This window comes from Podarcis cretensis, assembly GCF_951804945.1.
Source record: "Podarcis cretensis genome assembly, chromosome: 13".
NCBI lineage: Eukaryota > Metazoa > Chordata > Lepidosauria > Squamata > Lacertidae > Podarcis > Podarcis cretensis.
The window spans coordinates 3,031,800-3,046,701 of NC_137182.1; the positions used below are offsets into that span (position 1 = coordinate 3,031,800).

General features: G+C 38.8%; 1 protein-coding gene across 10 annotated transcripts in view; it reads right to left on the reverse strand.

The window, feature by feature from the left end:
* PTPN3 (protein tyrosine phosphatase non-receptor type 3) overlaps nucleotides 1–14,902 on the reverse strand; it is a 94,442-nt gene that overhangs the window by 26,596 nt on the left and 52,944 nt on the right. For 6 of the 10 annotated variants that reach the window (XM_079949397.1, XM_079949396.1, XM_079949394.1 and 3 more), the window contains 8 exons: nucleotides 14,378–14,485; nucleotides 14,247–14,289; nucleotides 11,583–11,661; nucleotides 10,390–10,434; nucleotides 9,075–9,127; nucleotides 5,168–5,288; nucleotides 4,128–4,215; nucleotides 3,087–3,175 (listed from right to left, as the gene is read on the reverse strand). In XM_079949397.1, coding sequence (XP_079805523.1) covers nucleotides 3,087–3,175; nucleotides 4,128–4,215; nucleotides 5,168–5,288; nucleotides 9,075–9,127; nucleotides 10,390–10,434; nucleotides 11,583–11,661; nucleotides 14,247–14,289; nucleotides 14,378–14,485 — 626 coding nt within the window. Of the gene's footprint in view, nucleotides 1–3,086; nucleotides 3,176–4,127; nucleotides 4,216–5,167; nucleotides 5,554–9,074; nucleotides 9,128–10,389; nucleotides 10,437–11,582; nucleotides 11,662–14,246; nucleotides 14,290–14,377; nucleotides 14,486–14,902 lie in introns of those variants that run through there. The other 4 variants (XM_079949395.1, XM_079949401.1, XM_079949402.1 and 1 more) reach the window with 4 other exon arrangements.

Sequence of the window (14,902 nt, forward strand, 5' to 3'; positions counted from 1 at the left end):
TACAATAATGCACACCAGACTCAATGCTCGGATTGTAAATTACCATATTTTTCGCCCTAAAGGACGCACCTAGTTTTTTGGGGGGGGGGGGAATAAAGGGAAAAAAATTATCCCCCCCCCCCGAGGCACGGGGCTGGCGCGGGGGAAGCCAAGCCGTGCCGGGCTCCCAAAGGTTGTGCAGAGCTGCCTGCCCTCCCGGGCTCCGCGCAGCTCTGCGCAACCCTCAGGAGCACGGCGGGAAGCCGCGCCGGTCTCCCCAGACTTGCGGAGAGCTGCGCGAAGCCCAGGCGCGCTCTTCAGCGTGCCTGAGGCTTCGGAATGCAGGTAGCTCTGCGCAACCTTTGGGAGTCCGGCGCGGCTTCCCGCCGTGCTCCCGAGGGTTGCACAGAGCTGCGTGGAGCCCGGGAGGGCAGGCAGCTCTGCACAACCTTTGGGAGCCTGGCACGGCTTGGCGCCAGGCTCCCGAGGGTTGCGCAGAGCTTCCTGAAGCCTGGAGAGTGAGAGGGGTCGGTGCGCACCAACCCCTCTCGCTCTCCAGGCTTCAGCGAAAGCCTGTATTCGCCCCATAGGACACACACACATTTCCCCTTCATTTTTGGAGGGGGGAAAGTGCGTCCTATAGGGCGAAAAATATGGTAAGTTAACTTAGAAGGTTCACATAAGGGAAGTTTCCTTTCCCCCCTTCCCTCTCAAGCCTTTCTGGAGAATCGAGAGTCCCTCCTGAACCATGTGGGATGTTGCTGGGGAAGGGAAAGTTACCTCCACCCCAGTCAGCAGCCCCACACCTTGTCACACTATTCAGAAGGGCTCCATTATATCTGAAACAGGAACTAAACTCTAAGTAACTAGTTATAATTAACTGAAACATTCGCTTTTCTCAGAAAAGCATTATCACTACCATAAGCTTGAAGCAAAATTTGAAATGAAAGGGAGAGCCTACATTCAAAAGTGCTTTCCTGTACAATCCACTCAACCATATCCTTACAATTTGTAGGTAAGCAATAAAAATGTTACTTTCTTTCAAATTTTGCATGGAAATAAAATAGAGGTAATTACACACTAAAGGTATTGGGTGCCGTCTGCAATTTCACAACAAAAACAATTGTTTCTAGGAAACAGGATTGGATTGCATAATTCCTGACAAGACTCCTACGCTCTGCTCTAACAAGCCTCATCCATCAAAACCAGCTGACAATACTGTCAAGCAAGCTTGGACTACATGCCCATCAAAAGATAGACCTGAGTCTAGGAACACCCATTCTTTGCATTCCTCAATCTAAAAGGTTGCTGTGCACATCCGTGGGTTACAGGTGTGGCACATTCCATTATTATGGGCTGTCCACAGAAGTACTAACAAGCTTCCTATTGCAATCAGTATGAATGCCTGAGAAATTTGGTATTTGTGAATTCCAATGCAAACTGACCTGATCTGCACGCTGTAGATGACATGCAGATTAAAACGTCCACAGAAGTACTAACAAGTACTTTGGAAGTACTTTGGATTTTGCACTTCTCTGAATTTTGTGGCACAATTTTATATTGTGATAATATATTTTTTTTAAATTACAGATTAATGGGAAAGAATTGGTTTATGAATGAACACAGAGAAAATTGACATGGAAAATAAACATGTACCCCAGCGGGATGCGGGTGGCGCTGTGGTCTAAACCACAGAGCCTAGGGCTTGCCAATCAGAAGATTGGCGGTTTGATCCCCGCGACGGGGTGAGCTCCAGTTGCTCGGTCCCTCCTTCTGCCAACCTAGCAGTTTGAAAGCACATCAAAGTGCAAGTAGATAAATACCTTCCAGCGGGAAGGTAAACGGCATTTCCATATGCTGCTCTGGTTTGCCAAAAGCAGCTTAGTCATGCTGGCCACATGACCCGGAAGCTGTACACCGGCTCCCTCGGCCAATAAAGCGAGATGAGCGCCGCAACCCCCGAGTCGTCCGCGATTGGACCTAACGGTAAGGGGTCCCTTTACCCTTTATGTACCCCAGCAATCATGATTTTTTCTGTTCTTGCAACTGGTAAGGCTTTTTATTTATTTTATTATTTTATTTTATTTCAAAATTAATAATTTCAGTAAAACGCAGGGCCTTTAAGTTAGCCCAATTGAACATTTCCCCCTCAACTTTTGTCAAGGGCAGATATTTAAACATTTTATTTACAGCTGATTTGATGTTTTTGTTTTTTAATGTCCCTTAATCTGGTTTGAATATTGTGATATAGATATTGCTCACTTGAATTATACAAGAGTTTCAAGTCAATAACATTAGATCTAACACAAGAACTATTTGCTCCAGAGGTATCAAAGTGGATGTATCTTCTCCAAATTGATTTGGGGTTTTGCAGAACACCTTCGAGGTTTAATGTGAGTCAGCAATTACTTGGGGTCTGGTTCAGAAATTATCTCCCTTCCTGCTGTCAAAATAAATGTATCTGGGGAAAAACAAAAGCAAGCTTTAACTTCTAATACTGATTTTGTTTCTCAGAGTCACCAAGTTTCAATGTTCAAACAACACTGGATTCCCAGTTCAGTTGGTCACTGCCGTCTGTGGGGACGAGAACCATGGAGAATCACCTGAGATCAAAAACCCAACTCCTGATTTCTCTCTAGGTATAACAGGGGAAAATATATAACCTGAACAAAAGTATTAAGTAATAATGATATTAAAGAGAATGCCTGAGCATGTGCAGAGCAGCACAGCTCAGAAACAAACAATAGGAAGGGGCGTAGCTCAGTGGTAAACAACAACCTTTGCATGCACAAGATCCTAAACACAGACAGTAGCATATCCAACTAAAAATGATTTCAGATAGTGAGGCTGATAAAGATGTCACAGTAGAAAATAAATGAGACTAGACAGACCAGTGATGTGATTCAGTAAGAAGCAACTTCACATGTAACCATGGCTCAGTTCCACACACCAAGCATTAGAGGGCTGGATCTCTAAATAGACTTCAATCTCACCACCTTCCATCTTCAGTAGTGGTCTTTATGGGTATTATTTAAAAATGAGAGATTTGTTATTTTCATGTTCAGTCTTAAAACTTTATACACCCACCCACACCCCAAGTATTTTACCAAGGATAGAAGCTTGTGCAAATGAGTTTCCTATATACAGCAATACCTCCTGAAGCAATTCCAATCATAAGGTCAAGATTATGAAGATCCTAAAAATAAGAACCACAGAAAAAATTGGTAAATTAAAACACTAAGAATCCTATTCTACAAATGGATACGTGGAAGTGTGGCTTTGAATTTCTCTCTGTGTGATGGGGGATAAAGAACTGGATGTCTCACATAAAAAGGAGCTGACCAATTTCTGTATTTGGGAGAAACAACCCTGACACGCTTAATTAAAACACACAAATACCAGATAGGCCAGAGTTTTTGCATGCCGTCATTACTGTGAGTATGCATAGTAGCTTAGTTGTCAGTGGGTGCTGGTTATGATGCCATTTAGTGGAGTTGAAATCCAAAGAAATGGATGACTATGTCTGCATATGGAAGGAAAGTTAAGGTTGTGTTTCCTCAAACAGCAATTCTTCACCACATAGCAACCCCCCATTTAAAACTGAAAGGACTTTCAAAAACAGTTGGCAATATGGTGAAGACTGGGAGGGTGTGTGTCCCCAGAAACATCACAAAAATCCTGCTGAGCACCCAATTCCAAGGCAGCCCATACTATGCAAGTAAACATTTCAGTCTAAAACTATAGTTTAACTGAAGCTTTCTATAGAAGCAACTGACTTATGCCACCGAGAATGCTTCTTGCAATGTCAATTATAAATAAAAAAGGCAGAAGAATATGTTAAAATCTCAGTTGAGAATTGGCAATATTGCAAGTTTTTCTCAAATCCATATTATAACATGGTTAAAAGTAAAGGACAACAAGTCCTGCTTAAGAAACTAAGTTATAAAGATGCAAACTAAGTTATAAAGATGCAAATCCCCATAGGTGTATAAGAAATAGAAGTTTTTTATGCTTAGCTGCTTTAGGTGCAAAAAAGAGCGTTTTCCTCTTACTTAGCTATTTTAATATTAAGGTATGTATGAATTATTTTTTTTAAAAAAAGTTTAAGTACAAGTTGCTCTAAATATAAAAAAGAACTGTAAACATACTCTACCACTGTGTAATTCTACTCCATAGAATTCAAGTGTTCTTGCTATATTAATGTAGCAGGATTCTGCTTCTGACTGACTGAGGCCCCTAGGGGAAAAAACCAAGAAGGTATTAAAGGCAATAAAATCCTAATTGGAAAGTAATTTATCTCTAACAGAAACTTTAAGTACCATTATGAAAATAAATTCAAGGCACACATTCAAAGAAAAATCTGAACTCTTTTTCCACATTTCATAATCTCATGATGGATTCACCTACAGTCATTATGTAGAAATACATCTACAGTTTCAAGTTTCTATTACTGGGGGCAGATCTATGTCCCTCCAAAAATCAAAGGACTTGTTTCCCATATAATGAAACTGTGTGTTAGTATTGTCATACAATGAGATGCACTCCTATTTTGAAGCAGAAATAGAGCAGTAAATTAGCAGCCAAAACTTTTAGGAAAACTCCAAATTTTCAGAATTTTTGGTACCTATTCTCTCCAGTGTATAAGTAGAACCAATGTCACTTAATAGTCATCAGTTCACCCAGCACATCTGGGTATCTCATGCATACAGGTTTGGGGCAGCCAATTTCCTAAAAAATATAAACATCCCCACATTTGGAACCATTTTTATTGATGTTTCTTATAGTCCAAGAACTAACATATCTTTGCCAATTACTGGGAGCCTATAGTATGAAGCCTGAATATACAATATGCTGTGAATTAATAATCTGAATCACATTTAAATTCTATACTTTGTGCAAATTATGTATATGTATATATCACAATACAGTGGTACCTCGGGTTAAGAACTTACGGTAATTCGTTCTAGAGGTCTGTTCTTAACCTGAAACTGTTCTTAATCTGAAGCACCACTTTAGCTAATGGGGCCTCCTGCTGCTGCTGCTGCTGCTGCTGCTGCACGATTTCTGTTCTCATCCTGAAGCAAAGTTCTTAACCCGAGGCAATATTTCTGGGTTAGTGGAGTCTGTAACCTGAAGCATACGTAACCCAAGGTACCACTGTATATATTACTATTTCAGAAAACAATACCTGTGCTGTTCATGCAGCGATTCAACTTTGGTTGTGAAATCTTGATTTTGCTCTGGAATAAAGCAATACTCTGAAAGGTATCCTGGAAGATGGGTGGAAGCATTGTAGTCTCCAAGCTGAGCTTTTGGGGGGTAGGTGGGTGGGTGGCGGGATGAGAAATAAAAGAACACACATGATAATTGTTTTCTTAATGCAAATGCAAAGGTGCTTAACAAAATCTTACTCTACACAAATGGCACAATGAATAATGTCACATAACTCCTACAGAAGTTCCTAATATTGCTCCATTTTCTTCCATTGAGATATGTGAGAAAATATAGCTAGGATTAGGATGCCAACACAATACTTGGTTCAAGATGAATAAGGGTCAGAGACAGGAAGTATACCTAAAATCAAAGGTAATGAACAATCCTAAATGTAAACAAAGAGCAGTGATTTTATGGATTGGCAGACACCCATTTCTAAGTAAGAGCAATAGTTCAGGCCCTCTATTATTTTACCTAGTTTAATAAAATGTTAATTTTCACTATTTCATAAAATCAGCCTTTTCAATGTACATTTTATATAAAAATGCTTAAAAATGATAAAGCAGCATACAAATTATGTTAAACTGAATTTAAATTAACTGAATTTAAAAGTTGCATTTAAAATTGAACTCAAAAGAGCTCTATCATTAGGAATTAAAAACCTAGTTCAATCTGCTGCTGGTCCTAGTATTCCACAGCATATCTAGTTGTTTATAGTAATCCTCTATGTCACAGATCTGTAAAGTTCCCACCATGAAACGATCAAACCAGTCGAGATCCCACTCATATTTAGGATTGGAGGTTCCTTCTGGCTTTAAAACCAGTTGAGAATTATTCTGCTTTGATTGTCAAATACAGGAGTATCATGTTTTAAGACAACTGGAGCAAGCTGGGGGGAAATTATGGAGCCAAAACATGTGAAACTGAGAAGAGGACATTCTGTATTCCCCATGCCCTTTGAGAAAGAAGGTACAGTAAGCCCACAACATATTTGGGGGTTATGTTCCAGGGATGACGCCTGAAGCCGTAATCACATACAGTGGTACCTCGGGTTACATACGCTTCAGGTTACATACGCTTCAGGTTACAGATTCCACTAACCCAGAAATAGTGCTTCAGGTTAAGAACTTTGCTTCAGGATGAGAACAGAAATCGTGCTCCGGCGGCGCGGGGGCAGCAGGAGGCCCCATTAGCTAAAGTGGTGCTTCAGGTTAAGAACAGTTTCAAGTTAAGTACGGACCTCTGGAACGAATTAAGTACTTAACCCAAGGTACCACTGTTTAATTATAACACATTGGATCCAAAGTCTTTTTTCCTGGATTTAGCTGCCCCCTTTTTAATTGTTTTAAAACTTTTCTCAAGCGCAAAAAGTTAAATACACACAAGTTAAATGTGTGTAAGTTGAGGGCTTACTGTACTGTATTTCAAATGTGGCCTTATATTTAAATATTAAATAATATTTAAATATTTACCGTATTTTTCGCCCTATAGGACGCACCAGCCCATAGGACGCACCTAGATTTTTTCGGGGGGGGGGGGAATAAAGGGGGGGGAATTTATTTTTTTCCCCCAGGTGCGGGGCTGGGGCAGGGGAAGCCGGAGCTTCCCCCTCCCCCAGCCCCCAGAACGGGACCCAGAGCCATGCCGAAGCTGTCCCCCGACTTGGTTAGAAGGCTGGCGGGGGGGAAGAATTCTGCTCCTCCCCGTCGCCAGCCCCGCAAACTTGGGGGACAGCGGGAGAAGCTTCGGCATTGCTCTGGGTACCGTTCTGGGGGCTGGGGGAGGGGGAAGCCCGAGCTCTTTCTGGATCAATGGCAACTGCTGTAACTTTAAAAACAGAACCAAGGCTGTACAGTATAAACATTTACTTGGCTAATAATGTTCCTTGTATATGCTGTTAGTGCAGAGACTGCTGATATTTGATAGCAGGTCAAATGGATCATGCTAACAAGTTTAGACACAACGTTGAATAGTTAAACATTAACTTGAATAAAGTTTGCTTAACATTAACACTTTCCAAGCAAGGTAAATGGAAAATCTCTCACAAACCATTTTTTTATTTTGGAGTCAACATTGGCACCAGCTGGTTAGCTCAGCTGGTTAGAGTGTGGTGCTGCAACACAAAGGTTGCAGGTTCGATCCCCATATCGGGCAGTTTCATATTCCTGCAATGCTGGGTCCCTTCCAGCCCTACAATTCTATGTATCTTCTGCAGAGGACTGCACTCTAGGTGACCTTAAGAAAAAGCTCTCTCTCTCTCTCAGCCTCTATGCTAAAACCATCAAACTTTTTAAATGACATTGACTATGCAGGTGGTGGGGCCTAATTAAACCCACCAGGCCTCTGAGATGGGACAGACAAGCCTTTTTGGACTAAGCGTGCTCACCTTTCCCAATACTGACACTGTATATAACAACAGTTGCAGGAAAGTGTGCTCTCTATTCTTCCTTCACAGCCCAAAAATTGTGGTGGCAGCATTTTTTTGGATATCTAATTAATAACACCTTTTTCTGTCACCCTGCACAATAAGTGAAGCAAGTGTTAGAAACAATGAACCAAGGAACTTCCTTGGTGAACTACAAGGGACCTCATGCAGGCTGTATATTTTATCTATCTTATAGCAAGATGTTGGTGAAGAAATGATACAAGAGAGGTTGCATTGCAAATCAGACAGAACTTTGTTTCCATAATTTTAAAGTTATATTACCAACATATAACCAGAGATGATAGGCACCAGGCATTTCCTGAACACAACAGGACCTGAAATCAACTATAGCCCATGTCCATTAAAGCTTTCATGATATCTTTCTTCACAAGACACATGTTTAAAATCCTTCAAATGTGTTATATTAGGCTAAATACTGCTCAGAGCAGTCTTACGACACCTCAGAGATGCAAAGAATTATTGTTGTGAAAACTCATGGACCAGAGACCCACTTCATGTGAATGTGAAAATCTAAAAACTGCAAACAATGAACCAAATAGGAACGAAATGTAAGATGTGCAGTTTCTGACAATTCTATGTAAGTTTAAAGATATACAAGATAAGCAGAATGACCATTCACAATAGTAGTAATAGGTGGTAACACAATTTCCCCTATTTATGTATAGGAAACCACTGGATTACAGTGGTACCTCGCAAGACGAAATTAATTCGTTCTGCGAGTTTTTTCGTCTTGTGATTTTTTTCGTCTTGCGAAGCACGAATTTTGGAAAAGCTTCAAAAATCACCAAAGTCTTCAAAAACCTCAAAAAAAGGCTACCACACCACGTGCTATGAGTCAAGTCGCAACTGCACCCCCTGAATGCATGGTTTCAAGAAAAAGGAAACAAACTTGCAAGACAAAGGAAACAAACTTGCAAGACGTTTTCGTCTTGCAAAGCAAGCCCATAGGGAAATCCGTCTTGCGAAGCAACTCAAAAAACGAAAAACTCTTTCGTCTTGCGAGTTTTTCGTCTTACGAGGCATTCGTCTTGCGAGGTACCACTGTATACAACTTTGACTTACAGAAAGAAAGCCTATGTCCACAAAACAGGGCACTTGAGTATTACTGATCCCCCACTCCCAGTGCAAATTCCAATATCCTTCAAAAATCTGCTCCTGAGAGTTAAAGGACCCTACAAAGCTGCATGGACATGGCAGAAGGCTGTAGTAGAAGGAAAGACAAAAATTGGTGTTCCACATTGCATAAACTGATCATTTTCCACTAATGCAAAGCTGCCATCACTGGGTGCATCCCACTGTCTTGAATAAATAATTTTAATTTTAATTATTGAAGAACTATAACTTTCAGATCAGCAGTAACATCTCCAAGGAAGCTGTATTTTTCCGAAATAGTGAAATAGGACCAAATATTTTACTAATATACATCACAACTTACACTGAACTGCATATGATGCAAGTACCACAACTGAATTAACAGGGCATAACAACCTGAAAGGAAAAATTGAAATATGTTGATAACATTCTGTCTGAACTGTAGGTAAATGTCACAGCTCAAACATTATATGCCAATATATTTAGAATGCACTTATACATCCACCAAACATCACAAAATATGGCAATTATTGTCATTTGTTATTAAAACTATGGCTTCTAATTTTAAAAATATTACCCCTTCATCAGATCAAGGTGTTTTCATATACAAAAGCAATTTTATTCGTTTTGTTTTTCTCCCATATTTCATGCCTAAAGCACCTTTCAGGCAGCTGAGAGAGACAATACTGTGTGAATGCATCCACAATCTTTACAGCATACCTACCTGGAACACCAGCACATTGTAGTGACACATTTCACAACAACAACCTTAAAAACAGGTAATTATGTTTCACATTTGTTTTGGAAATCGAGAACAAATTTACACTTCTTAAAAACTGGGTAAAGCTATCCAACATATTGAAAATGAAAATTATGAACAGTCAGATGTACCAGTGAAACAGATCTGCTATTGTTTTACTGTCAACATATTAGAAATATTGAATAAAAGTTAACGTATGTTGTAGCTTCATAGGTCCACAAAAGACAACTCTCTCACACGCTGTGCCTATCACGCAAGGTTATTTTACATGAGTAACAGTGCCCTTTGAAGAATGCTTACTTAGGAGAAAATTTGCAATGAGTTAATGAACTTTATATAGTGCCCCCTTTAGCAACTCAGTTATAAGCCTTGTATTGTGAGGAGAATCAGAACTTACAGGGTTAAACAGTACTGTGTGTCCTCCCTACCTACTGAGGTGTGGCTTATTCACATATGGGGAATGTTTTTTGTGTGACTACATTCTAGACACACTTTGTCTGTGAGTTACTTTCGTTTTCCGCTGACAAACTGGGAGGATGTCTGCTCGATCTCCCGGATGATTTATTTTTGCTATGCTGTACATAAATTAAAGCTTCTTTAGATTAGGAGGAAGCTGGCGTGTGGACTGTTATTTATTGCACCTACACAAGGCAGACATCGCTGCTGCAAAACTCTGCTTGGAGCCAGGGAAAAGTCCAAAGGCTCAGAGGCACAGGGAAGTGTGCTGGACGCAAATCTAACTCAATATGAAACTCAATTCCTACAGAAGCTTAAAGGCACTAATTTTTTTTCACATTCTTCCTCTTAACACTATGGAGAAGTGTTTTTTTTTTTTTTCTTTTAACCTGGAGTGTTTCAACAGCTAACCAGTCAAACTACTTTAATAAAGATTTCTTACCTTCCTTCCAAAATGTCAGCCTTCAATTGCAGAAAGAATAAATGTCTAAAAAACAAATTGAAAATGGTTGTTACATCTGACTAATCAAGCCTCTTGTGAATCTGGGTAATCTAAACATATATTTCCTAATTTACTTTGAGACCCTATAAATATAGAGACAATTAAGATGATTATACACATAAATTAGAAGTTCAACATTTGAACGTGTCAGTGAACTATGACAATGCCTCCTGGTGGCATGGATTGTGTGTGGAAAGATAAATGTATGTATATATCTTGCTTTTGGTGTCTAGAATGTAGTCTACAGTAGAAAAAACAGGAGTCAAATCTGTCGTCCACCCACTTTTGCCTCTGGCACTTCCCATCCTTGGCATATGGCCCTGGGAAGGTTGCACATGACGAAATGTGGCCCTGAAACTAAAAAAAAGTTCCCTGATCTTAAAACACTAAAAATAACTAAGCTTATACTTCACAAATCCATAATTCTGTGTGGATCTATTTACCTCCAACAAATATTATTAATGCTCCACTAGAGCACATTCTCCTGAAGACAGGAGTGCCTGGCGTGCTCTGGTCCATGGGGTCACGAAGAGTCGGACACGACTAAACGACTAAACAACAACAACAAAGAGCACATTCTATCATGCTAGAATGCTCACAATTTATATCCCCTATTGATAATAATAAACAATATATTATTATACATTTTTGGAGCACTCTGCACTTCATGGTGCCATTTCATTTAGATGGATATTGCTAAGGGGGCCTATTATTCCAGCATCCCTGAACCATTTAATCTTACAGGTTCTGCTAAAACCATTTTGTGGTTGGAGCAGAAGCAGCATTTTCCTACATTTGTGAGAAGGATTAATATTACCTAAACTGAAAACCTAACTCCTGCAACATTTAAAACTAAGAAAAGGCATGCTGAATATAAACAGATCTTATCTAAATTGACACCGCATGACCAATACACACAGCATTTTACTATTGTAGTATTTATCTACCTGTGCATATTCTGAGGTTCTTTAATAACCAACTTTAAATTTACAATTATATCATATAGGTGTTTATGTGCCAACCATAGATAAAAGACTGTAAACCTGGTGTTTTACTGCAAATACTAGGATGTGTGAGATGTCAGCAGTTCTTAAAACATAACCACAGAACTTTAGTAAAGAAACAAAGTTTACCTGGTTTGCTCCTGCTGCAGTGTGTTTGGATCAGGTATAAAAAACCTTACTCGAAAATGAAGGCTACAAGGGAAACCACCTAGAATATTTTACAAAATTAAAATCAGTGTAAATGATTTCTTCATCTATATTTATTTAGATTAATAAAAATATCATATACAATGACAAATGAAGTTACCTTCTAAAACAAACTTAAACAAAAAGTCAATATGTCATTTATGTAAAACTTCAATTCACAGGAACACTTCAATAAAAATGTTAATGTAATTTGATTTTTAAACCCCCTGAAGGATTAGCTCCAGATTTAGTCATACTTAAGAGCAGACTCACTGAAATCAATGGGCTCTAAGATAGTCATAAGTGCCAATAGCTTCAATCTGCATACTCTAACTACACAAACAGTACATCTTCTGGATTAACTCAAATAATTGTTCTTTCTAGAATAGAGTATAAATTGATTTTGAAGTTTAAAGGTCAAGAAATAATAATATGGAATGTAATTAAGTGCAAGATGTAATTACAAAAGAAAATTTGCTATAAAAATTGTGAGAATTTAAGTATATTGAGGTTTAAAATCATAAAAATAAAACAAAAATTAAGCAGAAGTAATAAATATTTAAAGAACTGGAAAGGGAAGCTGAGGGAAGTCATGGGGAGCTTTTTTATTTTTTGTTTATATGACAAATGTTACATTGTGTTATTTGAATAGTAAATTGTAAAATCCAATTAATTTTATAGCAAGGGCTCTGAGATGTACCGTATTTTTGGCTCTATAAGACTCACTTTTTCCCTCCTAAAAAGTAAGGGGAAATGTGTGTGCATCTTATGAAGCGAATGCAGGCTGCACAGCTATCCCAGAAGCCAGAACAGCAAGAGGGATTGCTGCTTTCACTGCGCAGTGATCCCTCTTGCTGTTCTGGCTTCTGAGATTCAGAATATTTTTTTTCTTGTTTTCTTCCTCCAAAAACTAGGTGCGCCTTGTCTGGTGTGTCTTATAGAGCGAAAAATACGGTATTTTGTTTTTATTAAATAACCAATAAAACTTATTTTTAAAAAATATATCAGATGACATTGTAACATAAGAGGGTGCAATTTTAACTATTCTCACGAATGTGTGAGTTATTTCAGGCTCAAAGAGACCTTAAATCTGTACAATTATTATTTTTTTGTAAAAGAAATTACTTCAAAATCAATTTATTTTATAACCACAAAAACACGCTCCTTATTTTTAAAACATAACAAGTACATGGTTAGTCCATTGTACAACAAAATTATGATACACCTGTTAGTTGTGGTTTGCACACTATGGCTTATCAAACCTACAGGGAATAAAATGACAAAAATTCACTTTGAATGGTCAGTGCCCCTTTTCTGTGGCACTTAATACAATTTTTATAACTTATTTTGAAAGAGACCACATTAGCTTTATTTTGATACAAAAATAAGCCCATTCAGTTGAAAAATAAGCAAAACAGGAGGTTTTTTCTAAACTGACGCAGAAATTGCATTGGCCTAAATCGGGTGAAAACAGAATTTTTTTAAAAAAATATGCACCCAATTTTGGACCAACAAATCTAAAAAAAAAATAATTTGAGGTTATCGCATAGGTATCTACACATAAAATTTTTTTGAAGAAAATCTGAGACGTGAGAGCATGGTCGGACATTTAAATCAGGTGCTTTGGCATGGAATGACCCATGAGTCAACAGTCTCAAGCAACAACTAAAATAGCTGCAGCAACAGAAGTATAGTATCCAGATCAAGGGAAGCAATGTTGTTGTTGTTTAGTTGTTTAGTTGTGTCAGACTCTTCGTGACCCCATGGACCAGAGCACGCCAGGCACTCCTGTCTTCCACTGCCTCCTGCAGCAATAGTATCACTCTATTCTTCCTTAGACAGACCACACATGGTATACAGTTCTGGGCACCACAATTTAAGAAGGATAGTGACAAGCTGCAGCATGGGCAAAAGAGGTTAACCAAAATGATCAAGGGTCTGGAGGCCAAGCCTCAAGACAAATGTTTGAGGGAGTTGGGTGTGTTTAGCCTGGAAAAGAGGAGACTGAGAGAAGAAATGATAGTCATCTTCTAATATCTTCTAATATCTTAAGAGCTGTCACATGGAACAAACAGGCTTGTTTTCTCCTACTCCAGAAGTTGGGACACAAACCAATGGATCCAAGTTACAAGGAAAGAGATTCTGACTAAACATCAGGGATATCTTTCGGACAGTAAGAGCTGTTAGACAGTGGAACGGACTCCCTTGTGAGGTTATGGGACTCCCTTCATTGGAGGTTTTTAAGCAAAGGTTGGGTGGCCACCTGTCACGGATGCTGTAGCATTGCAAGGGGTTGAACTAGGTTCCTTCCAACTCTACAATTCTATATTTCTATTAACACTTTGAATAATGTGTACAGTTCTGGCCACCACACCTCAGCAAGGACAATATAGAACTGAAGTTCAGAAATAATAGACCAGAATTATTATGGGTCTGAAGCAACTACCCTATGGAGGAAAGGGGCTTTATTTTAGAGAAAAGGCAAAGTGGGGCATGAATTATGCAGCAAGTGGAAAAAGTGGACAGAGAGAATTTTTTCTCCCCCTCTCATTATACTAGATTCTCGAGTCATATGAGATTTTAAAGCAAGAAATTTTAAAGCATTACCTTTTAGCTGTTTCCGAACAAGTTTACCAGATTCAAGCCATCTCTGCAAATATTTTTAAAAAAACAAAGTTAGGAAGCTTTCTGACTGCATATTTTTAAATAAAATCTTGAATATGAATATGTTTCCTTACTGCTGAATCTGCTGAGTCTTCACAGTGCTGCAAACCAAAATATTCCTTCTCTGTCACACCCAAGTGATTAAAGGCCAAATCCAACAACACCTGGCCAGTATCTTGTTTCTGCAAAATAAAAGTAAAAGTATTTAGAAAGCTAATCTCTGCCACACAGAGTGCTTTAAAAATGTACTTTCACTAACATTTACATATAAAAGTGAAATTACTACTAGGAATAAATGGAAGAACTGCTATCATTATTAAATTGAATGTCAAGCTCTCTTCATAAACAGTTTATAACTCAGCCGCAGGCCAGAGCCTGCCCACTTTCTTACACCAGATTAACTAATTCTCAAACAATTTTTTTTTTTACCTCTCCAGCAGCATGCTTATGAACACTCCATTCACAAGATAATATTTTTTGCAGGACTGCCTGTATAGCTGAGCCTTCAAAATCCTGTTACATGAGAGGTTCTGGGCACCCGGGGTGCCATATTTACTATGACAAGCTATGTAAATTTCCTTAGGACATCCCTAATTTCA